We start from the raw sequence: 25,178 nt of genomic DNA on the forward strand, positions 1-25,178 counted from the left end.
GGAAGTGGCCTGGGCCGGCCCCCCCAGTGAGTCCCGTCCGCCCGCTCGCCCGCGGCCTGGCCCCACAGGGGCAGCCAGCCACGCAGGCCAGTTCCTGTGGCCGAGGAGGACTCGGTCAGAGACCCTGGGTGTGGGAGACACAGGGGGAGGTGGTCCCACAGAGCATGTCCCCGTGGGAGTCAGAAGGGCACCAGCATGGAGGTGGAAGGAAGCGCGTCAGGAGGAAGCGGCCAGATGAGCCTCGGGGAACCTGCTGCCCATCCATGTGGGCGGCCGGGACGCGGGGGCACTCGTGCCTACTCAGCGTCTCTCACCGCTGGGCTGTGGGAGCCAGCAGGTGGGTGGAGGCCCAGAGGGAGAAAGGGTCACACAGTCTGTAGCTGGGCCGGGCCATGGGTTAGCCTTTTGTGGCCCAGTTCTTCCACCTGGCCTTGCCCGAGCCCCAGGATGGGGGCATTCACGGTGCTGGGGAGAAGTTGGGCAGGCCAGTCCGGGAGGTTGGCCACTCTTGCCCGACAGGCCAGCTTGATCTTGACCCCTGCCCTACCTGGGACGCCAGTAGCAGAGGCGCCTTTCTTTTCTGTGTCTACTCCCCCGCAGCCCCTCTCTGCCCCAGAGGTACACAGACTCAACAGCCCCAGGCCTGGGAGCACCTAGTCAGGGTGGCCCCTGTAGGTGCCCAGGGTGGCAAATGAATGCGGGGCAGTGATGGATAAGGATGTGTCCAACCTGCTACGCTCTGTCAGGGGGCAGGGGACGGGGGGAGGGTTGAGCCAGCAGAGGCCCAGGGGACCCTGGGAGAAGGTGGGGGCATTCTGCTCCCTCCCTCCCTCCTTCCCCGCCCCCTCCCCTGGGCTGGCCGGGCTCCCATCAGCCGCCGCTGCATCATCAATATTTCATCGGCGTCAATAAGAGGCAGCCGCAGGGACAGAGGCTGCAGCAGCACTCAAGCCAGCTCCGGTCACAGCTCATCTGGGGAGTCAGACTCCCATCCCTGCCCACCGCCATGGACGTCTTCAAGAAGGGTTTCTCCATTGCCAAGGAGGGTGTGGTGGGTGCCGTGGAAAAGACCAAGCAGGGAGTGACAGAGGCAGCTGAGAAGACCAAGGAGGGTGTCATGTATGTGGGTGAGTTTGGGCGCGGCAGGGCCGGCAGGGAGGGGCGGCTCGGTGGCTGCTAGGTTCCTGGACTGGACTTTATCCCCTGACCCCAGGGAGGCACGTTCGGGAGGGATGAGGACTCCTGGGCCCAGAGGCCCCGCACTCTCCTGTACACCCCTGTCTGTCTGGGCCTCTGTGGGGTTGAGGGGTCTCAGGCAGGACGGCAGGAGAGGCACTTAGCCCTCAGACACACCTGTGTGTGAGCACAAATGCACACACCGCCACACACCAGCACCCCGCCCCAGTATCCCCCACAGCCCCGGGACTCAGAGAAGAAGCCACACTGGAGCCCTGGGCTGAGCAAGCAGGGACTCAGCAGCCGGGCCGTAGGTCCGCACACTGCCCAGAAAGAAGGGCTACCTCGGGGAGATGAGATGGACCCTCAGCATCCTGGCCAGCCTCCCAAGCCCCCTTCCCCTTCAGCTCCTTCCAAAGAGGAGGCCAAGCTGATGACTCAGCTCTTGTTGACCCTATCAATCCCAGCTCCGAGGCCCAGGCCACACCCACTCGAGGTCCACCCACCAGACCCTACCTCAGGCTGGTCTCTCTCTTCCCTGCATCCTGTCCTGTCCACTTCCCATCCATCCCCTTCCTCCAGACATAGCAGGAAGTGGCCTTTGAAAGGATGGCTGGCCCCCGGACACCATCCGCACTCCCCACCGACTCTGCAGCTTGTCCAGCTGTTCTGTGGTGTGTTTGCCCTGACCACTCCCCTCCCAACACCTGGAGTGGGCTTGGGCTGACACCTCCCTTTCCTCCACAGGAGCTAAGACCAAAGAGGGTGTTGTGCAGAGTGTGACTTCAGGTAAGGTGACCCAGGACCGGCGGACATGGAGGGTGGGACATCAGGAGACTTTTGCACCTGGCTACTAAAGACCCAAGCCTGGGGCCCTCTTTACCCCCTTGCTGTACTAGGACCCAGGCCTCCAGAAGCTGGAGGTAGGCCCAGGGTGGACCACCTGATCATCGTCAGACTTTCCAGGGAGTCAGAAAGAGGACAGCCTAGGTCTCCAGTAGAGCAGAGTTTTGAGGGCCCAGGGCAGGCCGGAGCCGGGTTGGGTGGGATCAGGGCCAACGCCTGCCAGATTCCTCCCACAGTGGCTGAGAAGACCAAGGAGCAGGCCAACGCTGTGAGTGAGGCCGTGGTCTCCAGTGTTAACACCGTGGCCACCAAGACTGTGGAGGAGGTGGAGAACATTGCAGTCACCTCTGGAGTGGTGCACAAGGTGAGATCCAGTCCCTAGCTCGGGGCCTGTCCTGTCTCCTGGGCCCACGGAGGCCAGCTGGGGAAGAAGCATTATCATCCCACTAACTTACAGGGCAGAGAAGGCAATGGCACCCCACTCCAGTACTCTTGCCTGGAGAATCCCATGGACGGAGGAGCCTGGTAGGCTGCAGTCCATGGGGTCGCTAAGAGTCGGACACGACTGAGCAACTTCCCTTTCACTTTTCACTTTCATGCACTGGAGAAGGAAATGGCAACTCCCTCCAGCACTCTTGCCTGGAGAATCCCAGGGACGGGGTGGGCTGCCGTCTCTGGGGTCACACAGAGTCGGACACGACTGAAGCGACTTAGCAGCAGCAGCAACATACAGGGGAATGGAGACTTAGGGGCCCTGGTTTGTGCTTGGTGTTGTCACATCCCGGGAACCTCACAGTCACCCCTGTGTTAGGAGCAGGGGAGGGCCCAACTGGAAAGTGAAGGTCAAAACCACGCCCACCCGGTGGTGCTCAGCATTTAGGAGACACCACGTTTTACTAGCGAAAGCAGGGTCCTGTGAGCCCCACGTCGTGACAGGCAGCCTCCCACAGGCAGTGGACACCAGATCAGAGCTGCTAAGTCACCGCCTACCCAGTGACCAGCCTCCCTCCAGAGCCATGCTGGGCTGGGCCTCCTCCTGCAAAGAGGTGCAGTGAAGCAGCGCCCCCTGGTGACGGGAAAACAGTGAGGTTCTGACCACACCCTCTGCCTCTGTCTTTGTGGACTTGTGTACGTGCCTGGTCGTGTGTGTGTCTGGGCAGCAGAGAGCACAGGGGCAATTTGTGGGGAGGCGGGGAGCCTGGCTCCAAAACCTATGCTCTGAAGAGAGACTCTGAGTGAGACAGGAGGAGATTGTGGTGGGAGCCAGTTCATTTTTGGGGCAGGAGGTTTTCCTATTCCAGAGATGAGCTGTTCCCAGATGTATAAGCAGATGTTGTTTAGAAAGTTCCACTGGCACAGTGGAACTGGCACAGGCCCCTAGGGGCCAGTGGAGTCCTAGGTACCCAGCACTAAGAATCCCTGGAGTGGGTTAGTGGAAGGGTAGGCGGTGACCCTGCCTCTGGCTCTGGGCGCAGCACCGAGGTCACAGTATCTCCAGACTCTAGGAGCAGGCAGGTGCCCCCTCCCTTAGGTCCCAGCTCTTATTAGCCTGTGACCTTGGGAAGCTACTCAACTTCCCTGGGCCTGCATATTCTCAGCTGTAAAATGCTTGTTGGGGGTGTGTGCTGAGTATCCATCCCACTGGGCTGTGATGATATAGGAAAACAGCCCCGTGAAGCAGCTTCGCCTTGCTTATGGTGAATACCCAACAAAAGGAGGTGACTGTATCATCATTATCATCAGTGACCCCAGGCAGGACCCAGATGTACCCCAGGAGACCCCAGCCCCTCCCCCAGCAAAAGAGGCCTTAGAATGGGGCCAGGTTGCCCCTGAGGCCTCTGAGCAGAAGCCTGGACACTCCTCGCTGACTTTGGAGGAGGGCTGGTGAGCCCTTGGCTACCTCAAGGGAGATATTTCTTGGTGACAGCCCAAAACCATCCATGACTCGCTGTCCAGTGAACCACAGAAGGAGGCAGCACTGGCCACCTGTCTGACTGCTCATGCCCCAGCCTCATGCGCCCACCCTGGGGCGGCCAGGACACGTGGCCGCCTGTACTTTGTCTGAGGAGCCTCCCCCAATTCTGGCTGCCTCAGTCCACCAAAGGGCAGGAGGACACCATGGTAGCCCTGAGGGGGCAGGACCCTCCACAGGTCAGTGCTGAGCCCAGGATCCAAGCTGATCATCCAGTCTGACCCCAGCTATCAGTTATCACGCGATCACCCCAAGGCAGGACACCATCTCAGGCAAGGGTCTGGTTGGGTGTAGGTAGGTAGAAGGAGACAGGAAGTGGGAGAGGATTATATAAACCCTGCTGGTCCCACCTGAGGGACCAGCCTGAGCCCATGCCCATCCAGGAGGCAGGGAGAAGGAAAGAGGGAAGCACTCATGCTACTGGGGATAGGATTAGGCCTGGAGCAAGCCAGACCTGATCCTTGTAAGCCCCACGGCTTTGAGCTCTGAGGCCTTGAGTTGAATACCTGGCCTCTCTGGCCATGGGGCCCCCATGTGAACAGTGGAAACATGCCCTTCCTTCCAGGGGTCTTTGAGGATCACAGTAGGAGAAGGGTATGTGGTCATGTGATTCAGGAACACTGAGGGTGGGGTCAGGCCCGGGGTTTCAGAGGCCACTGCCCACCCCACCCACATCACTAGGCTTGCTCATGGAGGAGGCCCAGTCAGGGACTGTCAGGGACTCACTGCTGGCTTCTGGGGGTGAGGCTGGGCTCAAGGATACTTGGTACTCCCAGAAGGCCTTGGCATCATCAGACAGCCCCCACTGGGAACCCTTGCATGAGGTTCCATCACCTCCAAGGCCAATCTGGCCTTCACACCTCCCTCCCCTCCAGCCCCCTAGGGAACCCTTACATGAGGTTCCATCACCTCCAAGGCCAATCTGGCCTTCACACCTCCCTCCCCTCCAGCCCCCCAGGGAACCCTTGCATGAGGTTCCATCACCTCCAAGGCCAATCTGGCCTTCACACCTCCCTCCCTCCCAGCCCCCCAGGTAGTGATGAGGACCTCCTTCTTTGAGGTCAGAGTAGTGAAGCTCTGCACCCTCCACCTGGTCCCACATCCCCTTTGCTTTTCCACAGGAGGCCCTGAAGCAACCTGTCCCCTCACAGGAGGATGAGGCGGCCAAAGCGGAAGAGCAAGTGGCTGAGGAGGTAGGAGCTGGATCCCTGGGGTAACACAGGGGTCCCTGGGCAAGTTGCTTCCCTCTCAGGGTCCCAGAACCCACAGGGGAGCCTCCTGACCTGCAGCCTCCTGAGCCTGAGTGTGAGATCCCCTCATGAATAACCTCCTCAGGGCAGAGAGGCATAGATGACACCCTTCCTCCCCACTCCCCAAGCCAGGGTAACCACTGAGGGGTGGGGCCCCAGAGCCATGTGTGAAAGTCACTGTTTCTTCCAGACCAAGAGTGGGGGAGATTAGAAGGCTGCCAGTGATCTGCAGAGGCCCTGAGGAGCATGCCATCGCCTCTTGGCACAAGGGGTGTCTGGTCCTGGAGTAGGACCCACAGAGCTGCCCAGCTCCCCACACCCTCATCCAGCCCCCCACAGGCTGTCCCCCTGTGCCGTCAGCTCCCTAGCCTTATCCCTGTACACCACCCTCTGATCTTTCTGATCCCCACAGATGCTACTGTGAATTTTTTTTTTTATGATTTTAATGATTCCAAATAAAACTCAAATCCCCACTGCATACCTGCTCATTCTTCTCTCTGTTCTGCCTTGTTCACGAAGATGCCCCCTGGGCCCTCCCAGGAACAGGGGCTGGGCCAGGTATGCTTCAGGGATGCACTGGGCATTTCCAGCACCTTCTGAGAGCACGCAGTGCCTGCAGAGACACCCCCGCCCCCACCATTGCCTTTTAACGCGCAGGTGGCGGCCCTGCTTTTCGGCTCCCACGAACAACCTCGAGAACATGCTGTCTGCTGCAGCATGAGACCAGGGTGTCCCAGGTTTTGAGCTTTGACTCACCCTGCAGGGATGGACCGCTCTGATGGCAGGGGTCCTCCTGGGCCCCTGGGGCGTGTCCTTGGAGCCAGTTGTCCTTCTGGGAACAGGGACACCTAGCACCCATCCCTGAAGCAGATGGTAACTTTGAAAGATGCGAAGTCTAAACTCATAGCGAGGACTTTTTGCATCCTCCTTGGCAAAGAAGGACATGACCCCAGAGTTCCTCCCTCCTGTCCCCACCCAGCCTTGAGCTCCCTACCAGGTTGGAGCTGGGCTTTCCCTTCCTTCAGCAGAGTCCTGTCAAGGATCATTAGAAAACACAACGGTTGAGAGGCAGGAGAGGAAGCATCCGCCTAGAGAGAAAAAGAGTTAAAATATTTGTTGGGCTCCTCCCAGATGTGGGACACTGCACTAAGTGCTTTACCTCCTTTAATCCTCAAAACCAATTGTTAGTACGTCCCCAGTTTCACCGAAACTGAACTAAGAAACAGAGAGGTTAAGTAACTTGCCCAAGGGCACAGAGCTAAGAAGCTGGGGCCTGGCAGAAGGCCAGGTGGCCTGACCGCAGAGCCACACAGCTGATTCGCGTCATGCTGTGCTATGTCCACCCAGACTGCGTGGGCTGCAGTGGCCTTACAGCAGATGCCACCATCCCCAAGACTTCAAAACAACCCAGGGACCCGAGTGGTTGTTTTCCTACATGAAAGGCTATGGGCATCATGCCCTGGAGTCTTGTTCAGAGGTGGCTAAGTGGACAGCAGGGTTCCTTTCCCTTTAACACCCAGTCTGGGCTCAAAGCACCTAAGTGGCTTGCCCCAGGTCTCCAGCCCTGGGTGGGGGCGCTGAAGCTTGAGTCCAGACCACTTGCTCATCCTCCCTCCATGGTGGAGAGCAGAGGTCAAGGGCAGCCCTGGGGGCTGCAAAGCCAAACAGCCGAGCTTCATTGTATCCCAGTTTGCAGTCAGGGGCATCCAGCGCTGAGGAGGCAGAAAGGAGCAGTGAGCTGCTGGTCTCCCAGCTGTGCAAACTCTACCATGGGAGGAGTGAAGGGTCTTGAAGAGGCACAGGGCAGTCAGGGGTGTTCCCGCTCCCAGGTTCAGACTGCTCATCAGCAGGCCTGTGCATGCCCCAGGAAGAAGGCCCGAGGGGCTGGGTGTGCCTGAGAGAAAGCGGAGGAGACAGGTCCTCTCAGGTAACTGCAGGAGGAGGATACTACTGGGCTTCTGGGGTTCTGATACCCTCTCCTCTATTGAGGGAACGTGGAAGGGTCCCTGCTGCTTGTCCCAACTCCCACCTCTGCCCCCGGACACATATTTAAGACCTGTTCCTGTGATCCAACAACGAAGTTGCCTGGTCCAGGAAGATTCTTCCCCATCCCATGAGCACCTGCGGTGTGCTTTACTTTTAAGCCCTCTATTATGTGCTGTGAGCTCTGTGGGGCTGTACCTGACTTCCCTAGAGGAGTAACTGCTCTCTCCCATCCCTCTCTTTCTCCAAGAAGCCCCAGGTGACCCGTACCTCTTTTCTATTTTTGGTAGGTGGCAATTGTAATAAGAGAACATACATATGAGACTTGTCTTGGCAGCCGCAAGATGAATAGATCTATGTTCCAACCCACCAGAATCTTAAAAGTTAACAGAGGGCTTGACTGGAGTCAGTCATATATTCGGGCTTCCCTGATGGCTAAATCGGTAAAGAACCTTCCTGCAATGCAAGAGACACAGGTCCAATCCCTGGGTCAGGAAGGTCCCCTGGAGAAGGAAATGGCAACCCACTGCAGCATTCTTGCCTGGGAAATCCCATGGACAGAGGAGCCTGGTGGGCTAGCCTGGTGGTCCATAGGGTAGCAAAGAGTCAGACACGACTGAAGCGACTTAGCACACATGAATGCAGTCATATATTCGATTCAAGAGGGTTTCAACAACATCTTACTCTCTCAAGTCTGTGTTCTATTCCAAGGACAGGAGAGAGGGTGGGGAGCCTCTGATTGCTCAGGTCCAGCTCACGAGGCAACCGGTAGTTACATCGTCTTGATGACCTCCTCTGACATTGCTACAACAGATTTTTCAATCATCTTCTATGTACCAGGTAAGGCGTTTGACTCCAAGGAACCAAACTAAGCAAACTAGATATGGTTTCTTCCTTTGCTCAGAATCTTGGAGGTGTTGGGGAGGAATAAATTTTCCTTTACCTTTCTAGGTTCTTCTGGCTGGTCAGAGAATTAAACTGATGTGAGACAGACTGACAGGAGAAAATCAAAGTTCAATAGCATGTATACACGAGAGACCCAGGGAAGCTGAGTAACCCATCAAAGTGGCTGAAACAGTCACCTGAAATATCATCTTTAGCTAAAGACAAAAGAGGGTGTTGGGGCTAGTTGTTTGGGGAGGAAGGCAGTTGACATGAAGATGGAAAGCAAGTGTTCGGGAAACAAATGTTTGCCAGGCCATGTACAGAAAATGGGACACAGAGAGGAATGTTAACAAATAGACTTTTCTCAGTTTCTGCCTGTCTATATACCTAGTTAATGTACTAGTTACCCATGGTGTAGTTCTATTACTGTAATAGACCCTCTAACCTAATTCTCTAGGCAACCAAGGGGAAAGGTCAAAGTTTCTTCCTGAGTCTTTTGGGCCTTGTTTTCAGCTTGAAATAGCCTGCATTTCAAAGAGACATTTTAGAGCGGCAGATCTTGCTTCCCTGCAGAGGAAAGAGAATTTGAAAAGCAATAACACTGAAGTACTGTGCGTGTCATGTAGGGAAATACAGAATGCTGCGAGGCCCAGACTGGGATGCCTCATCCGATCTGTGATAGGGAAGCCTTCCCTGTTGTGACATTTTTGATGTAACTGGAAGGATGAGTAAGAATTAGCAAGATTAAGGGGCCCGCCGTTCCCACCATCCCCAACCATGGACCCTCAGCTGTGTCAGGCATCCATCAGCCCATTTAATCCTCACCATAACACCCTGGGGGAGATTCTGTTATTGTGCCCCCCCCATGAAGGATTGAGGCTTGAGGCTCAGAGAGATGAAGGAAATTGTTCTAGCGGGTATCTGAACTCAAGGGGTCTGACTTCAGTGCCTGCTGCTTTAGAACCATTCAGCTGCCTCTCATCACCTGCTTGGGCCTGGTAGTCCCTCCCACAGAGGCTGTTGCCTATCTCATTCTTTGCCCACAGGGCCGGGTGCCAAACAGCATCAGCAGTTCAGCAATGAGCTAACGTGGAGCAGTGTAAAAGGTCTTCCTGGCTAAAGGGATTAGTGGTAGCAGCGGCTTTTCAGGAGGGCTGGCAGGCCTGGGGGAGGGGCTGGATGGGGCTCTCCGGAATACTGAAGGAAGAGTCAGGTGGGCTCGCCTTAGCCTTCAGAGCTCAGGGCTGGACCAGGCTCCCAGCAGGGAGGGATGCGCACAGGGCAGGCAGTTGCTTTGTTAGTCTGTGTTTGGTTTCCGTTCCCCCCACCAGATCTCCTTCCCCCTAAGCAAATCTCAGGGCCTGCCCCTTCCTCTGGCCCAGAAACCCTCCGTTAATCAATTTTTCATGTGTGTGTGCGTGTTCTCCAGATACCCCACACCAGAGGCCGACCCTCCATGACTTAGTCACTCCTCCCTATCTATTAGGCAGGATGTGGCCCAGTTGAGTGGCCCTGAGTAAGCGAAGACTGCCCAGAGCTCCAAAATAGGGGGGACTCCTACAGACATGCAGAGACAGGCCCAGAAAGGGTTAATCAGAGAGCGGCCTTAAAGAGGGTCCAGTCACAGGCTGAGGGGGTGGCCCCCAGGCTCCAGTGGCCAACTCGAGTGGAAGAGCGCTGGGCTGGCCTGACCTGCAGCCTTGAGCATCAGGAGGTTGTGCCTCAAGAGTTGTTTTGTTGTCCCTGGGATCCCTGGCTGCCCTACTGACACCCAAGTCACTAAATGACCCTCCCTCCTCCGAGGCCCTCTGGCCATCCCTGAGCCCCAGGCTCAGTCCCGGGAAAACTGACTTGAGCAACCTGTAGCTGGGCCGCTCCCTTACTCGCAGTGTGGTCTGGGGTACTTTCCACCCAAGTCCTTGGGCTTTGGTGACCGACAACGATTTCCTTGCCTCGGCTGGACACAGGTGGACGGCCCTTTCTGTTATTCCCCCTCCACTTGGAGCTGTGTGGTCCCCAGTCAGGGCCACACGAGGAGTCACTTGAGGGTCACTCAAGGGTCACTTGAGTCGCCAGTGACTGGCCTCTACGGAAGGAGAGTGGGACTTACTCCACAGTCTCTCCACTGCACGCCCCATCCTACCCCTGTCCCAGCAGCAGTTGGGCAGATGGCATCTGCCAGTCTGCAGTGTCCAGGCTGAGTGCGTGGGGCCTGCTGGTTTGGCATTGGTCAGGGCCCTAGGGTTTACAGCCCACTGACTCAGACTTGAGTCCCTGCCATGTGAATTTTGGAGAGACCTAAATCACCCTCTGTGCCTCATCTTCTTCCTAAAAACTACTAACTCCCATTCCAAGAGCTTGTTGTAAAGGTTACACAAGAGGCTGGAAGCGTTTGCACAGCGCCAGGCACAAAGTAAATACTTAATAAAAAGCAGCTGGTCTTAATTACAACTCCACCTGGTGATGATCCCCACCTCCCTCACCCCTCCCAGGCTGGGGAATCCTCGCGTCCACCCGGTGGAGGAAGATTGGTGCGCCCCCTTGTGCCCCCAGCCACTGTCCCGATCCCCGATCCAGCCCCTCTGCAGCCCCGAGCCCCTCTTCAGACGCTAGTTGGCACCCCTCTCCGCTTTCCCATCACGGCCCGCCTGAGGCCAGGATGTGCTTTCGGGCTGGCGGGTACTGGAGCAGGGCCCGGTCACTCCCCTGAGTGCTGGGAACCGCCCCGCGCCCCCTCCAACCCCCCTTCGTGTGGGGAGGGGCCGGCCCTGGGGCGCCTTAAAAACCAGAGCTGGCGCTCGGGTCGCAGCCGCTTTGAGCAGGATCCAACGTCGCTGCGGCTACCCTTAACCACTCGCAGACCCCCCGCAGCCATGGCCAGCAAGGGCTTGCAGGACCTGAAGAAGCAAGTGGAGGGGGCGGCCCAGGAAGCGGGTGAGAACAGAGCTCGACGCGGGCACACCCGATAGACGCGGGGGTTGCGGGGCGCAAGCCAGGGGACTGTGCAGCCGGAAAGTCCAGCGGGTGGGGGTGGCTCCGGCTGGGAAGGGCTCTCTCCGGAGTTGCAGGGACCTGGCAGGACGCCCACCCCGACCAGCCCAGGAATGATGCCTTGAGGCAAGCGGGAGAACAGCGGTGCCTGGGCGGGGTGACGCACTGGGCACTGCCAGAGCCAATCCGAGGAGGCTGCGAAGGCGGGGAGTGGCCCCACTCGGGCCCTTGGGAGAGTGAAGGCCCGCGGGGAACGCGGACTCTGCCACCAGGCGATCTCTGCCCGCCAGGGTCCCAGAGGCCCATAGAACCAGGATGGGCGGAGGGAAGCAGCTCCAGACTCCCACTGGGCTTTGTTTTGAGCACTCCTCCCTTCCCCCCAATACTAATTTCCTCTTAAGTCCTCACCCAGAGGACCTTCCCACCCTCACGTGGCCAAGGCAGGTCACTAGTGTTAGTCTCCAGCTCCAGCTCTTTCCTCCTCAGACCTGAGCTTACACACCTTGGGGGTGAAGATGGACGGGGAGTAGGGGATGTGAGGAGACTCCGGGTGCGCCAGCAGCACCTGTTCCAGTTCCGGCTCGGCCTCCCCTGGGACTCCAGCTCCCAATCAGTCCTATGCATATCCCAGTCAGCAGACAACACCTAAACCCACCCCATCCTTCATCAGTGCCCTAGGAAAGCGAACAGTTGCTCCGCTAGGCTAAAAGGGTAGCAGGAAGCCTCTGCTTACAGCACCCTTCCTTCTGGCCCTTACTTTTCCCATCTGTAGGCTGAGTGCAAAGGCTCCTTCCCTGTGGTCCTGACTGTGCTATGTCAGACAAGGAGCCCAGGGACGTCTGTGAGCAGCATATCCAGGGCCTGCCTGGCCCCTGTGCACCTGGCCCCTAGGGTCTGGGTAAGGTAGGCCTTTCACTGTTTAGCAGTAGATGAGCAGATCACTGAAGGCCAGAGCACCTGTCTGCCTACCCAGCAGGGGGGACACATCTGAGCTCCTGGAAACCCTGTTCTCCACAGGTATAAACTCTGGTATAGAGGAGATGGCCTGACCTTGGAAGTTTCACCTATTTCCTGCACTTCATTTCCTAATTCCTTAAGCTGCCTGCCCACAGAGGCAACTGGCAGTCATTGCTTGTGTGCCCTCTGGGGAAGGGCACAGAGAGAGGAGGTAGTGAGAATGCCTTACAAAGTAGAAGTCCCAGTGGTGGGAATTCAGGCATTTGGGCCAAGCTTCTAGGGGAGAAGTTGTTAAAGGGGGCAGGGCTCTTCCTGGGCCATGCCCAGCAGCAGCCACAGCCCAGATGCCAGTTCCAGCCTGGCCCTGCCCTGCCTTCCTTCCTCTGTTGGATATTTTCTCAGCAGTCCTGAAGATCGCAAGGGAAGCAAGCCAGAGGAGAGGAACCCAGAGTTATAAATAAACAAGAATAATACCCTGGAGTCATGGAAAGGGCTCATGCCCCTCACTGACTGAGTAGCCTTGGTCAAAGGACTTTACCTTAATGGCATCCATCCTTGGGCATGTAGGACAGTCTACTCTAGAGAATAGATGGGGTTGGCAGGTGGAGCCCCTGTGGTTAGTGGTATCTGAAGAGCTAAAGCCCACATCTCTCTGTTCCAGTGACATCGGCCGGAACAGCGGTTCAGCAAGTGGTGGATCAGGCCACAGAAGCAGGGCAGAAAGGTCTGGTGGGGCTGGTGGGCAAGAGGGTGGATAGCCCAGCACACCTCCATACTCCACCCAGCACTGTCTCCTCTGCAGACCCTCTGTCCTCATTGCTTCCTGGGGAGGGAGCCCCAGGGGAGGCTAACCCTGCATGGCTGTGGTTCCCCAGGGTCCCGCCCTCAACTGCTCTTTCCTTCCTTCCCCAGCCATGGACCAGGTTGCCAAGACTACCCAGGAAACCATCGACCAGACTGCTAACCAGGCCTCTGAGACTTTCTCGGGTTTTGGGAAAAAACTTGGCCTCCTGAAATGACAGAAGGGAGACATGCGTGACTCCCTTCGAGGCCCGGAGCTCTGGCAGGCTCTTGGTGGGCCACCTCATTAAAACATATATTCCTACCCTGTGCCCACTTCATGACTCCTACACGGGCCCAGCTCTCCCTCGCTTAGAGTAGAGCCTCAGCCCAGAAACTCAGCCCCTAGTCCAGAGACAGTCCTGGCATTCCAAATTCGGAGGAAACATAGACTGGTTGTCCAAGAACTCATTTTCCTTTTCTCAACCGCATATCCCCACTCTCCCTTATTTTAAGTTCAAACCCCATTTAGGTACGTGCCTCTCCCCGCCCCCGATTCCAAAACCGCTCTCCCAGCTCCAGGAACCCGGCCCTTCCTAGAAAGGGCATACTCCAGATCCTCGAGGAGCTCAGCTCTGGGCAGGGGACTACAGGTTCCAACGGCCACGGCCTCGGGAACTTCTCCCAGTGAGCTGAGCCAGGAGGCTGGGAGCATCGAGGCAATCCAGAGCTGGGCGCCGGCGAGGACTTCAAGCGGCAGGAACTCTCGGGGAAGACAGGGGACGCAGGGGAGTGGTTCTGGCCCTAGCCACTCTAACCAGCCCGTCCGGTGTTTGTGCGACTGCCGCACCCAGCGGTGAGTCACCGGGCGGCAGCAGGAGGGCGAGGACACGCCCCGAAGACCTAGGCCCCGCCCGATTGAGTTGGTTGGCGCGGCCGCCAAGAGCTCCGCCCACGACACGCCCCCTGGGAGGGCCCTGCGGCGCACAGGGCGGTGCACGTGAGCGTGTTGCACGTGAGCCTGAAGCGCAGGCACCCGGCAGAGTGCGTGCGCGCGCTAGACCACTCCCGTTGGCACCCCTTCCGTTCCGGATGCACCGGTGTCTTCTGACCTAGGGTGGAGACCGGCGTTTTTTGTCGGGCAGGTCCCCAAGACGGTCTAGAGTTGGCGCAAACTTTATTCCCTCCAACCTCCCCTGCACGTGTCTACGTGTTCATGCACGCGATACCAGCTCTGGGTAAATCCTGCTGGTGGGTGACTCATCGTTGCCGCAGGATAAGCCCAGCCCTGGCGCCGGGCGCTGGCGGCCCTCTTCATCCGAACCCTTGGCACACCTTGGCTGGTAACGCCCCATTCCCTTTCCCCACCTCCCCGCCTTTGTACACACTGTTCCCTCCGTCCGTATGATCTTGTTCTCTTCTGGACGAGTACATACATAGCCATGCCGTTTCAACTCTGGCTACAAGATGTTGGCTACAAGGCACTTCCAGTTCAGGGGAGACTGATAGAAAAAAAGCTTCGTCTTTGCTTCATACTTTCCTAGAGGCTTTCCGCGACCTGCCAGCAGGGGGCAGTGTCGGGTCCACCCCCGCAGCCCTCCCCTTCGCACCCCCCAGCCCAGGTCTTTCTGTGTGTAGCCATCTGCCCCGGGGACCTTTCCTTTCTCCAATCCGAGATCCCTCCCAAGGAAGCAATAGGTTCTCTCCCTAATCCTTGGTATCTGTCACCCTCACCCCAGGGCCAAGCTCAGTTTCATGGTTTGTTCCTGTTTCTGACTTCCCCAAAGAAGGCCTCACCTGGTCTACAAAACGGGCAAAGACCTAAAGGGAAGGTCCTGGAAGAGATACCTGGAGTAATGTGGAGGTGCATCCAGCATCTCCAGGAGCCCCTGCCCCCAGGAGAGGATGCCAGGGTTGGGAGAGATCACGTGGGGCCACACCCGAGGCCGGTGGGGCTGAACTGTCAGAGCCCTCAGATCCTTTTTGGTAGGCAACCTTCCCCTGACTGACTCAGGAGAAATCCCAGTTGGCCCAACAGTCTTTCTTAATCCTGTTTTCCTTCTGAGTGTTGGCTTTAGGAATGAGTGTGTGAGCCATCTCAGACCAAGAGAGGAGGAGTCGGGTCTGAGGACCAGGAGACTTCTAGGAAAGGGTTTTTCATCCTCAAAAAAAAAAGACAAAGCATTTCTTCCTCGTCCACTGGACATTTTTGTGACCGGAAATGATGCTTAGAACTCTGGCAGCCACTTCTAACCTCAGGAGGAAGGAGCAGAGGAAAAGCCAACTGGCTGATTAGGGCAGGGCAGAAGTATGAAAAGAACCTATATCCCAAGTTATTTTATTGAGTCCCTAACTTAACCAGTGCACACTAGGCAAAAGGATCAGTTTTCTTATCGTTTAAGCTGCTGTGAAAGTGAAGTCCTGTCTGACTCTTTGCGACCCTATGGACTGTAGCCTATCAGGCTCCTCCGTCCATGGGATTTTCCAGGCAAGAGTGCTGGAGTGGATTGCCATTTCCTTCTCCAGGGGAACTTCCCGACCCAGGAATCGAACCTTGGTCTCCAGGATTGCAGGCAGACGCTTTTACCGTGTGAGCCACCAGGGAAGCCAGGAAGCTGCTGTCAAGTATGTTTCTATTACAAAGGAAAGCTGAAATCCTGATGTTGCCTCAATGATAGTAAGATCCTTCATTTGCCGGCCTCACTCACCTCCTCAGCCTCCTTGCTCAATGCCCCCTCCCTCTCAGTTGCAGCCATGTTGACCTTTGTTCATTTCCCTTGGCCTCACGCTTCAACTCACCTCAGTCTGTGTGTGTGCTGTGTTTTTTTCTACCTGGAATGCTGTCCATCCTTCCTTATAAATCACCCTTGTCTAGGTGGCTGCTGCTCTTTCATCCATCAGATCTCAGCTTCCCAGATTGGCCCCCAACAAACACAGAATGGGTCCGGCCACTGCCGGTGGTGAGGGGCTCTCCTGTGTGTTTTGCTGTGATGGTTGTACACAGGCCCAGCCAAGTCCCCTGTGCTGATTAGTGCGTGCCCAGTGCCTAGCGTGGGGCTCTGGCAGCATCCGCCGAATGAAAGCAGGGATGATGGTCCGGTGGTTCTCCTACCAGATAACAGAATTGCCATGCTAGGCTCACTCGAGTGCCTTCTCTACAGTGCAGCCCCTGCACGTCTCTCTGCCCCTGTGCATGGGATGCTCCCTGCATTCCCCGATTCCCCCAACACTGAGCCCTGGGGGTGCGGCCAGGTTGGACTTGTCTTTGGCTCTATGTCTGGGACAAGGTGGACGTGGTGCTAGGGAGCCCTGGGAGCCTGTAGGAGCCCAGGCCTGTCTCCGTGAGGTTCATGAAGTTAGTGAATCCCAGACAGGCTGAGGAGAAGCAGGCTGTGGCCACTGCACCTGCTGGGTCTTGGTCAGATCTCCAAAGATGATTCTTGCAGTAGCAGTTCCTGGGGGGTTCCCGATTCTCCAAATCCCAGTTCCCTGAACTAGCCAAGCACAAAGTCACTAACATCACATTTTGGACTTTAGCTCAGATTCCCATCAAATTACAGATGAGAAGGGCAGAGTTTTCTGCTTTCCACCTTCTCTCCCTTTCTCCTTTTTTTTTGGTTGTTGTTAGTTGTCTCTTTTCTACTTTGTGAAAATACATAGCATTTACATTCCATTCCGTCACACCTTTGTTTTGTCTTAGATCTGTAACTGAAGATAGTAGAAGCAATCTGCCATTGTCTGTTGAAATGTTTTCTATTATCTCTTGGTTGGTTGGAGTTAGTCCTCTAGAAGTTTCCTCAAGAATGAAATATTTTCAGATGAACTGAGAAGACGTCTGGCCCCTTGGGTTACAGCACTGTGTCCATGAGGGTTCATGGTGTTCTGTTTTTTGTGTGTGGCATTTTCTATTTTTAAGAAGGTTAAAAAGTTAAAAATTAAGAAAGAAGAGCTCATGTGAACCATATTCTGTGTTCTTAAATGTGTGGAAATGTTAGTCTGTAGCCTTTATACTTTATCCTCAACTGGGTTTGAAATTTTCAGCTCACGCTTTCTTCCTGGAGTGTCTTCTAGATATGGCTGCAGTGCCTTCTGCCACAGGAGCCTGAATAATTCCTGTAAGTCTGATTTCTATTTCACTGGAATTTCTCCTTTTTATTTATTTAAGGCTGTGCTGCGTCTTTGTCGCTGTGTTGTTCCTCGTTGCCCCATGGAGTTTCAGGAAGGGGAAATGGGGCTCTTTAGGATGTAAGCTGCTGTCATGCTGCTTTCAGACCTGGAAGTCTGGCAGGCTAAGCTGCTGTTCTCTGTTTATAGAGAATCCACATGCTCTGTGCCGTTTACTCCCTGCCCTCGCCCTGGGAACTTGCCTCTTGAACCGCATTTCCCAGGCTCCCTTACCTTCGAGACTTGTTGGGTTCGGCTGTAGGGGATATCCGTAGGAGATGGAGAAGAGAGGAGTTTATTCCTCCTGCTCCCTTCTTGCCGGGCATGGCTGGGCAGTGGCCTTATTCCTCTGCTGACAGTGGCAGCTCCTGTCTGCTGACCCTCTCTGACAACTGGAGCTCGCATCAGGGTCTACAGCCCCTCCAGGCCGAGGGTCCCCCGTTGCTCCAAATCCTAGCAGCCTCGCCATCATTCGTTGACTCCCTTAACTCTGCCCACACCTCTGTGAACTCTCCATTTCCTCAGCTACCCCTCTGATGTGCCCTCTGCCCATGGGTGTATGAGAGCTGGGTTGCTAGGTGACTGACAAACCAGGTCTCCAGGAATCTCTTCTTGGCTCCCCTGTGACTGGAAGGGGTCTGTATGTATAAGATACGTGGGCTCTGTATGTACTGGGAGCTCAAATCCATGAAGTAGAAGTAGGAGAAAGCATAGGCAGGCTGACAGTTATAAAACTCTTGCTGTTCATGACAATTGCAGTCACAGGAGAAAAAAAATTTATCATGCTTCAGATGTGAGACAGCCCTAAGTATTTAAGCATACTTTAACTTTTTTTCCCCAGAATTGTTCATTGCTCAGTTGGCAAATTGCTTGTGAAAAATTGGCCCTCCTTGACTTGATGATGGAGTCATCTGGTCCTTTGCCAGACTGGGTTGTTGAGCAGATTCCATTTGAATAATTAGTTGATGCTTGTCAAAGCTCAGTTCTCACAGCCCCAAGTGTAGGACTTGACCTTCTGACTCAGGACAAGCTGACTCGGCTGCCCGTGTTCAAGGGCTGCTCTGTGGGGACCCATGATGACAGGCTTCTTCCCAGATGGGGTGGTTCCTACTTGAGTCACCCCAACCTCATCCAGGTAGGAGTAGCCCAAGCCCAACCCCTTAGACCAGAATCCTTCTTAGGAGGGTGTGAGACTGTCCTAGGTTCTTTGGGCTGGAAAGGAGTCCACCGTCAGGGAGCCCGGATGGGCTGAGCTGAGCTGAGAGGCCAGGGAGCTGGTCAGAGCTACAGTGGGAAGGCTGGTGGGACTAGAAGTGGGCCAGAGCACCAAGGGCTGGGGCCCAGATCCAGTCTCGGGCAGCTTGACCTCTCCAGGCCTTCTCTCTCCCTGTTGCATTTGGGATCTGTACCTGAACCCAGCCTTATCAGGAGATCTGGGGCTGTGATATGTTGTCACTGGAGTCTGGGTGCTCACACCAGGGCCGTGCATTAAGGAGGAGAGGGTCCCATGGGCCGGGGGATGTAGTGAAGGGAACAGCAGTCTGACAGGGAGGAGGAAAAGTGTAGCCGAGGGCTCCTACCTGGGACTGGGGCCAGAGTCCTGCTGAGTGGCCGAGCCCTAATGGGCCTGTCGAGCTGGTGAGCTCCCAAGGAGAGGGCCACAGTGACGAGTCCCCGAGGGTGGGCACTGGCGGGGTGGGGTCATGGGGTCTGGAAGCCATCCCAGAGCTGGTGGCTGACACTGCCATCCTGTCAAGGGGTGCAGCAGAAAGGACCCATGTAGGGTGGAGGACACACACAACCTCAGAGGGAACAGGCAGGGGGCTTTGATGGGCCCAGGGAGCATCCTGCGGGGCTCTCAGGCCAGTTCCCACCAGCCATGTGCCAGAAGCGCCCCCATCCTTGGCAGCGTTGTCCAAAACCATGAGCAGAGCTCTCTGGGATTTGGATGTAACAGGGAGGCCAGAGTCATCTGGACCTGCTTAAACTCCAGGGCCCCTCACTTTCATGGCCACTTCTGAGTCTACAGGGTCAAACGTGTGTGTGTGTGTGTGTGTGTGTGTGTGTGTGTGTATTCACATGGATAGCAATATTATTTTTCTTAAAGGGACTCTCCAAGTTTTTTAAGACCTGATCAGCTCCTGCTTATGGCATGTGTGGGGCTATGGCCTTGTGACCCAGAGTTCCTGCTGGCTATACTATCCACTGCCCACCCTAGGGCGGCTGGCCACTGCCCAGGGCCTCCCAGCACCACTCAGGAATGTGGGAGGGCCTCGACTCCTTAAGCCTGTGTCAGGTAAACACTAATTAGACCCCGCCACTCCCTCCTGGACTCCTCTGAGGGGTAAGGGAGCCTGTATGGGGGGAGCAGCCTCAAACTCCTGCCCCAGGCCCGGACTTGATAAGCAAGTCCTTGAAGGGCCTTCCCTCCAGGACTCCTAGCCCTCTCACTCCGAGGCAGCCTTATACCCCTGCCACTCTTTGTTCCACCCATTGGTTGGTCAGGGCTCACTGCCAAGCATCCCTAGCACATCACTGATAAGAGGGTGGGAATGGAAGTTTACCAAGAGTTTGCATGCCTGGCCCCACCAACTATCAGTGACAAGGCCAGGAAGGCATGGATGCCCCCATTTTATAGATGAAGAAACTGAGGCTCAGCTGGGCTAGTGACTAAGGGAAGCAGCATGTGATACGTGGCCTGAGGCATCTCTCTCCATCCTGAGTAACTTGGAAGGCAGTCTGGCTCCCTAAGCATGTGATGTTTCAGGGACTGGTAGAGCTTCTTTCTGGCAACTCTTGCTAGAGCCAGAAGTACATCCCCAAATGGTGGCAGGGTCCTCCATTTATTCCTCTAGGACCTCTTGGGTGGGCACTTCTGACTTCACAGGGCTTCCCCAAGAGGCCAGGCCCCAAAGTGCAAGGAGGACTGGGTTCCCTTACCTGCAGGCTGCCTCAGTGCTGGGCCATCCAGGTGCTCCCGTGAGTGAGAACCAGGTAACTGCAAGTCAGGGATGACTAGACTTCTGGTCAACGTTGCAACCTTCTCTGCCTTGGGCCAGGCATGGCCCTCATTTTCCCTACTCCCCCAGACTGTCCAGTGGAGGCTGCAAGGCCACTCTGCTGAGCTGAGTTGTTGGGAATAGGAAGGGCAGCGGCCTCCACTCCACTTGTATTCCTGGCTGGGGGCTGCCCAGGTCCCCAGGCTTACAAAATGCTACACCCCTGCCTAGGCCACCCTACGGATAGTAGGCAGCAGGCTGGAAGTTCTCTGCCTTGTCTGGATACACAACTGTGCCCAGACTGCCATGAGTCCAGGGGACTGGCAGGGCTGAGGTCCCCAAATGCCTCTCACCCCACAGGACACTAAGGCCTCTTACCTCGGGAGAGGGGTATGTCCCAGAACCAAGCTCTGTCCGGCCTCATGCTCCCGTCCCTGCCCCTCATGGGGTCTCAGGTTATGGGGTGTGGGGGTCTCATGCTGCCAGAGGAGCACTTCCCCAGCCACAGCAGTGGGGTGGCCCCACCCAGCTTCTTCCTCCTGAGCCTGTGCTGACTCACCACCAGCGTGAGCGCTCGTGTCCCGGCGCCCGGCCGGGCATCAGAGGCATCTATAAAAGCAGACTGGTCCAGGCCCCAGCATCCTGCTCGATTACTACCTGTTGCCACACAATGCTGGGAGGCCTGGGGAAGCTAGCTGCCGAGGGCCTGGCCCACCGCACGGAGAAGGCCACGGAGGAAGCTGGTAAGGACCCTGGGGCTCCTTTCCCCTTGCACTGTTCCTTCCCACTGGGGGACTCAGGACAGACTTGACTGGGCCAGTGAAAAGCTGACCCCAGCAGGATGGGGGCAGGCTTTGGCCCCACGGGGAACCAAGGATGATCAGCTCCATCGGGATGGAGGTAGGGGACTGTAGAAGCTAAACCAGTTGGAGCCATGAGACGTCCGCTGCCCCAGCAACCCTCCTGGTCAGACCTGTTTTGCCCCCCACCCCCCAGGCTTGACATTCCTGGGGTCTGTGGCTGTGGGACGGAGGCAGCAGCTCAGAGGAGGGGACAGGAGGGGAGCCAAGGTGCTGGGTGAGCAGCTGGTGACTTGACTCCTTGCCTCTGGAAACCGGCAGCGTGTGGGAGGCTTTCATGTTAAAAGAGCTTATTCTAAGTATCCTATAGATGCTACAGGAAAAGGAAGGTGGATTTTAATTTTTTACCATAACTTTAAAGCTTCAAAGATTTCTTGCTTAAGAATCCCCAAGTCTGATTGTGTTCAAAGTCAGCCCCCAGAGTTTACACAAAGGACATTTTCAGTTTGTTCAAAGTCCCCAGAAACTCTTTTTTGTACATCGGCCCTTGGATACAGGGAAGCTGATCCAAGCCCTACCCGTTTGACATTTTGTGAAAAACAGCTTGTGCCCAAGTTTGCTGTTCTCTTTCTAAACGGCTGCAAACATGTCTGTGTTTCATTTTAGCTTTGCAACCTCTGTTGACCGTCCACTTTGATCCTGACCAGCTCTCTGAACGCTGTGTTATTCCCAGGACAAGGGAACCCAAGCAGTGGAGTTAATTCTAGGAGTTAGAATCTGAAATAGTTCTTCTGACCCAACATCTTTCAGTTCTAGCATGTTACCACCCTAGGAGGGCAGAGAGTTTTGTCTTATTGGAGGAATTGCTTTGGGGGACTTGGTGTTGCCGTGGGCGGGGAGTGGTGGTGGTGGGGGTGAAGCTTTGACATTCAGCCTCCTGCTGCGGCCCCCATTCAGCCATAGACAGAAGAGCAGCTCACCTGAGAGGTGTGGTGACCCAGGAAATGGGCCCAGCCTTGGCTCCAGGTCCCTAGCTGACAGGAAGGCCTGCTAGTCAGCATTCCAGGCCTTGCTGGGCGAGGGACACGGAGAGCCCTGTGCCCTACCAGCTTGGCTGCTAGCAGCCAGGTCCCACTCCAGTCTCTGAAGGAAGCCAGCTGGGGGTTCTTGATGAGCAGCTTGTCCTGTCCTGGCTTGAGTAGCATCCCTGAGGCCCTTTTGATACCCAGGGCTGTCTGGGCCCTGATGTGAGGACAGGCAGCTTACACTGTGCTCTCACTCTGGGCTTGTCTCGTCTTTGCAGTTCACGTTGTGGAGGAAGTGGTGAAGGAGGTGATAGATCATGCCAAGGAGGCTGGAGAGAAAGGTAAGGCCAAGTTCGGGGTGGGAAGGAGGGAAGCTGGGTGCTGGCAGCAACCTGTTCCTTGCCTAATCAGGCCAAAGCCTGACCCCGAGGTTGCTTCCTTTCAGTTGGGGTACAATTATCTGCGCTCGTCTGAGATCTCACACTGTACTTGCTACAGCAGGAGCCATCTAGATAGTTCTCTCTGTGGAATGTTAATAGGATGGTGTCACCAAAGACCAGGTGGCAGTGTGCTGGGACAAAACATTGGAGACATAAATTATATATTTGTACAAATACGTATTTATTTAAATGTTTATATGTTTGTTTATATGTTTCTGTATCACAGTGTACAAAGCTTGTGTGTGTCTTGCTCCTTACAACAAAATAGTTTGCAGATGGATTAGGACTTAAATATAAATACATGAAATTATTAAATTCATAGAAAAGAACATAGATTTTGGCATAATCTCAGAGAATGGAGGATCTTTTTAATGATGACAGAGATCCAAAGGCCATAAAGGAAATATTAGGTAAATTGGACAGTGCGTGCTCAGTCACTTCAGTCGTGTCCAACTTTCTGCGACCCCATGGACCATGGCCCACCAGGCTCCTCTGTCCATGGGATTCTTCAGGCAAGAATACTGGAGTGGGTTGCCATTTCCTTCTCCTAAATTGGACAGTATAAAACTTAAAAAATTTCCATAGTGAAAAGAAAATACCATAAGCCAAATCAAAAGAAAAACCACAAAGTGAACAAAAATATTTGTAGTAGAAATGATAACCCAAGATAAAAATGACCAAAAGATATAAACAGACAGTTCACAGAAAAATGAAGCCTGAGTAGGCAGTACACCCACAAGCAGATGCCCTATCTCACTAATAGTTGGAGAAATGCAGGCTGTTTGGAGAAATAAAGCCCAGTGTGAATGCCTTCATCCGGGAGCTGCGCTCTGCTCTGTCCCACAACGCGCGCAGGGCGCAGCCCAGTGAGACTGCCACGTCCCACAGGACGCTCCAGGTGACACCAGCATGCCAGTGACTTGAATTGCTTTCTTTGCTCACCTGGACATTCTTCTTCTTCCTTCCCAACAGCCATTGCTGATGCTTTAAAGAAGGCCCACGAGTCGGGGGACAAAGTGGTGAAGGAAGTCACTGAGACAGTGACCAACACAGTCACGAATGCGGTCACGCATGCAGCAGAAGGCCTGGGCAAGCTGGGACAGTGAGCTTGCCTGCCAGCAGCAGGCTCTTCCTGAATCGCAATAAAAAGCTGTGGTTAACTGTGTGCACTGAGCCCGGGATTTGTTCCTGTTTGGATGGAAGCACTGCCTGTGTCCCGAGTGTCCCCTCTGCAGGGACAAGGGGCCAGCACCCTGGCTCCCACTGCGGTCACATAGTCCCTGAGATTAATCAGATGTGCTGCTCTCACTTGATGATTTCTCATGTCAGTGAGGAGCTCTTGAGGACTGTTGGTGTTTGTGCTACATCTCTTAAAAGACTATTTCCCCAGAAACTATACAAAGCTGTCAAACACCTCAGTGCTTCAGGGATACCCCAAGAAAGGACCGCAGTTCAGCTTATGTGTTCTTTGGGTTTTCTTTGAAATGTTCTTGCAGGAGTCAGGGAAGATAACAGGCCAACTTGAGCTGGGCAGGATCAGGCAGATTGAGCTGCTCAGGTTCTCAAAGAGGCTTTAGAGAACTGTTTCTTCTGGACAGTCACAGAATCATGACTGTCATGGAGAAACTGAATCCGCCCCCTGTTGGAGCCTCTGTCAAGTCTCTGCTCAAAGACGTAAGTTAGGCTTAAATTGGCTGTAGTAGGCAAGAAAGCCTGGCCTTCCCTCCTTCCTGCCATGAATGAATCGGTACCATAAAAGGTGTTTTGTGGAACAAGTTAGTTGCTCACCATATTCCTGATGCTCTTTCAGAACTGGCTTCACAAGTTTCTGAATGGCCCAGGAATGTCCAGTGTCCTGGCTTCAAACATTTGCTACTGTCCAGCTGTGTCTGGACCTTATATCTTGGTTTGGTTTCTGATGACTTTTGAATTCTCCCAATCCAAACCCAAGCTCAAAAGGATGTGACTTGTGAGTGTTAGTGTCAATCAGAACAGACTCTTTGGACGGCAGTTCCTCTTAGCAGCATTTATTTTATTCTTCAGGTACACAGACAGAGGCCCAAAGGGTGAGGATACATCCTGACATATTCGTGATAACAGGAGATTGGAAACACCCTAAAGTGATAATCAGAAATCACTTGGTTGGCAAGCTTAATTGTGCTTGTTAGGTTTGACACACACTATCGAGTTGACATTTATTACCTCTAGTGTATTTATAATGCCTTAGCATGAAAAATGGGACTTTTGCTTAGATGGCCATCTAAGAGCTGGATAACAGTTACTACATTTCTATGAAATGGAATACTCTGTGGCTGTTAAGGGACTTCCCTGGTATCTCAGCTGGTAAAGAATCCACCTACAAAGCAGGAGACCCTGGTTCGATTTCTGGGTTGGGGAGATCCGCTGGAGAAGGGATAGGCTGCCCACTGCAGTGTTCTTGGGCTTCCAAGACATTTATTCAAACACAACACACGTAGTGTGCTTGGATCATCACAAAGCCATCCCCACCCTACTCCCCCCCGCCCCCTCCCCCACTGCCAATCTGCGGGAAAACTGTCCTTCACGGAACTGGTCCCTGGTGCCAGGAAGGTTAGGGACCACTGCGGTAGTAACCTCAAGGCTCACACCCATGGATAAAGGAGGAAAATACACGTGTGTTACGTATGGCCTTCCTCCTTCCCTGTGCGCAGAATACTCTGTGGCTGTTAAGGGACTTCCCTGGTATCTCAGCTCCTAAAGAATCCACCTGCAACGCAGGAGACCCTGGTTTGATTCCTGGGTTGGGGAGATCTTCTGGAGAAGGGATAGGCTACCCACTGCAGTATTCTTGGGCTTCCCTGGTGGCTGTTAAGAATGAGAAAAATGTACATATATCATTAGGGAACATGTACAAATGAGTTAGTAATATGT

The 25,178-nt window shown here is 54.9% G+C and overlaps 3 protein-coding genes across 5 annotated transcripts; all 3 read left to right on the forward strand.

Moving 5' to 3' along the window:
* The first annotated feature begins 20 nt into the window (after positions 1 to 20).
* SNCG (synuclein gamma) lies at positions 21 to 5,722 on the forward strand. Its single transcript, XM_005909986.3, has 6 exons — positions 21 to 337; positions 916 to 1,127; positions 1,924 to 1,965; positions 2,259 to 2,386; positions 5,116 to 5,187; positions 5,435 to 5,722. The coding sequence occupies exons 1-6, from the start codon at positions 165 to 167 to the stop codon at positions 5,453 to 5,455; spliced, it is 648 nt and encodes a 215-aa protein (XP_005910048.2). The 5' UTR covers positions 21 to 164; the 3' UTR covers positions 5,456 to 5,722.
* A 5,112-nt stretch (positions 5,723 to 10,834) lies between these two features.
* On the forward strand, positions 10,835 to 13,165 carry ADIRF (adipogenesis regulatory factor). Its single transcript, XM_005909987.3, has 3 exons — positions 10,835 to 11,046; positions 12,722 to 12,784; positions 12,973 to 13,165. Exons 1-3 carry the CDS (start codon positions 10,986 to 10,988, stop codon positions 13,077 to 13,079), a joined length of 231 nt encoding a protein of 76 aa, XP_005910049.2. The 5' UTR covers positions 10,835 to 10,985; the 3' UTR covers positions 13,080 to 13,165.
* A 136-nt stretch (positions 13,166 to 13,301) lies between these two features.
* Positions 13,302 to 23,414, forward strand: FAM25A (family with sequence similarity 25 member A). 3 transcript variants are annotated; one of them, XM_070364601.1, is made up of 5 exons: positions 13,302 to 15,517; positions 16,882 to 16,955; positions 19,112 to 20,746; positions 22,107 to 22,169; positions 23,241 to 23,414. In XM_070364601.1, exons 3-5 carry the CDS (start codon positions 20,674 to 20,676, stop codon positions 23,372 to 23,374), a joined length of 270 nt encoding a protein of 89 aa, XP_070220702.1. In that variant the 5' UTR covers positions 13,302 to 15,517; positions 16,882 to 16,955; positions 19,112 to 20,673; the 3' UTR covers positions 23,375 to 23,414. The 3 variants fall into 3 exon arrangements, with proteins under 3 accessions (XP_070220702.1, XP_070220700.1, XP_070220701.1); XM_070364599.1 differs by lacking the exon at positions 19,112 to 20,746 and having other exon boundaries at positions 13,302 to 15,465; XM_070364600.1 differs by having other exon boundaries at positions 13,302 to 20,746.
* Positions 23,415 to 25,178: the final 1,764 nt, after the last annotated feature.

This window comes from Bos mutus, chromosome 28 (genome assembly GCF_027580195.1).
Source record: "Bos mutus isolate GX-2022 chromosome 28, NWIPB_WYAK_1.1, whole genome shotgun sequence".
NCBI classification, from domain to species: domain Eukaryota; kingdom Metazoa; phylum Chordata; class Mammalia; order Artiodactyla; family Bovidae; genus Bos; species Bos mutus.

What these genes read in the sequence shown, in the direction of transcription:
- ADIRF (XM_005909987.3), top strand. Translation starts at nt 10,986, where the DNA reads ATGGCCAGCAAGGGCTTGCAGGACCTGAAGAAGCAAGTGGAGGGGGCG. An exon ending in GGGGGCGGCCCAGGAAGCGG is followed by an intron (nt 11,047 to 12,721) that starts GTGAGAACAGAG and finishes TCTCTGTTCCAG; the next exon opens with TGACATCGGCCGGAACAGCG. An exon ending in CACAGAAGCAGGGCAGAAAG is followed by an intron (nt 12,785 to 12,972) that starts GTCTGGTGGGGC and finishes TTCCTTCCCCAG; the next exon opens with CCATGGACCAGGTTGCCAAG.
- SNCG (XM_005909986.3), top strand. Translation starts at nt 165, where the DNA reads ATGTCCCCGTGGGAGTCAGAAGGGCACCAGCATGGAGGTGGAAGGAAG. An exon ending in TGTGCAGAGTGTGACTTCAG is followed by an intron (nt 1,966 to 2,258) that starts GTAAGGTGACCC and finishes TTCCTCCCACAG; the next exon opens with TGGCTGAGAAGACCAAGGAG. An exon ending in AAGAGCAAGTGGCTGAGGAG is followed by an intron (nt 5,188 to 5,434) that starts GTAGGAGCTGGA and finishes TGTTTCTTCCAG; the next exon opens with ACCAAGAGTGGGGGAGATTA.
- FAM25A (XM_070364599.1), top strand. Translation starts at nt 15,284, where the DNA reads ATGGACTGTAGCCTATCAGGCTCCTCCGTCCATGGGATTTTCCAGGCA. An exon ending in CAGGAGCCTGAATAATTCCT is followed by an intron (nt 16,956 to 22,106) that starts GTAAGTCTGATT and finishes TCGTCTTTGCAG; the next exon opens with TTCACGTTGTGGAGGAAGTG. An exon ending in CAAGGAGGCTGGAGAGAAAG is followed by an intron (nt 22,170 to 23,240) that starts GTAAGGCCAAGT and finishes CCTTCCCAACAG; the next exon opens with CCATTGCTGATGCTTTAAAG.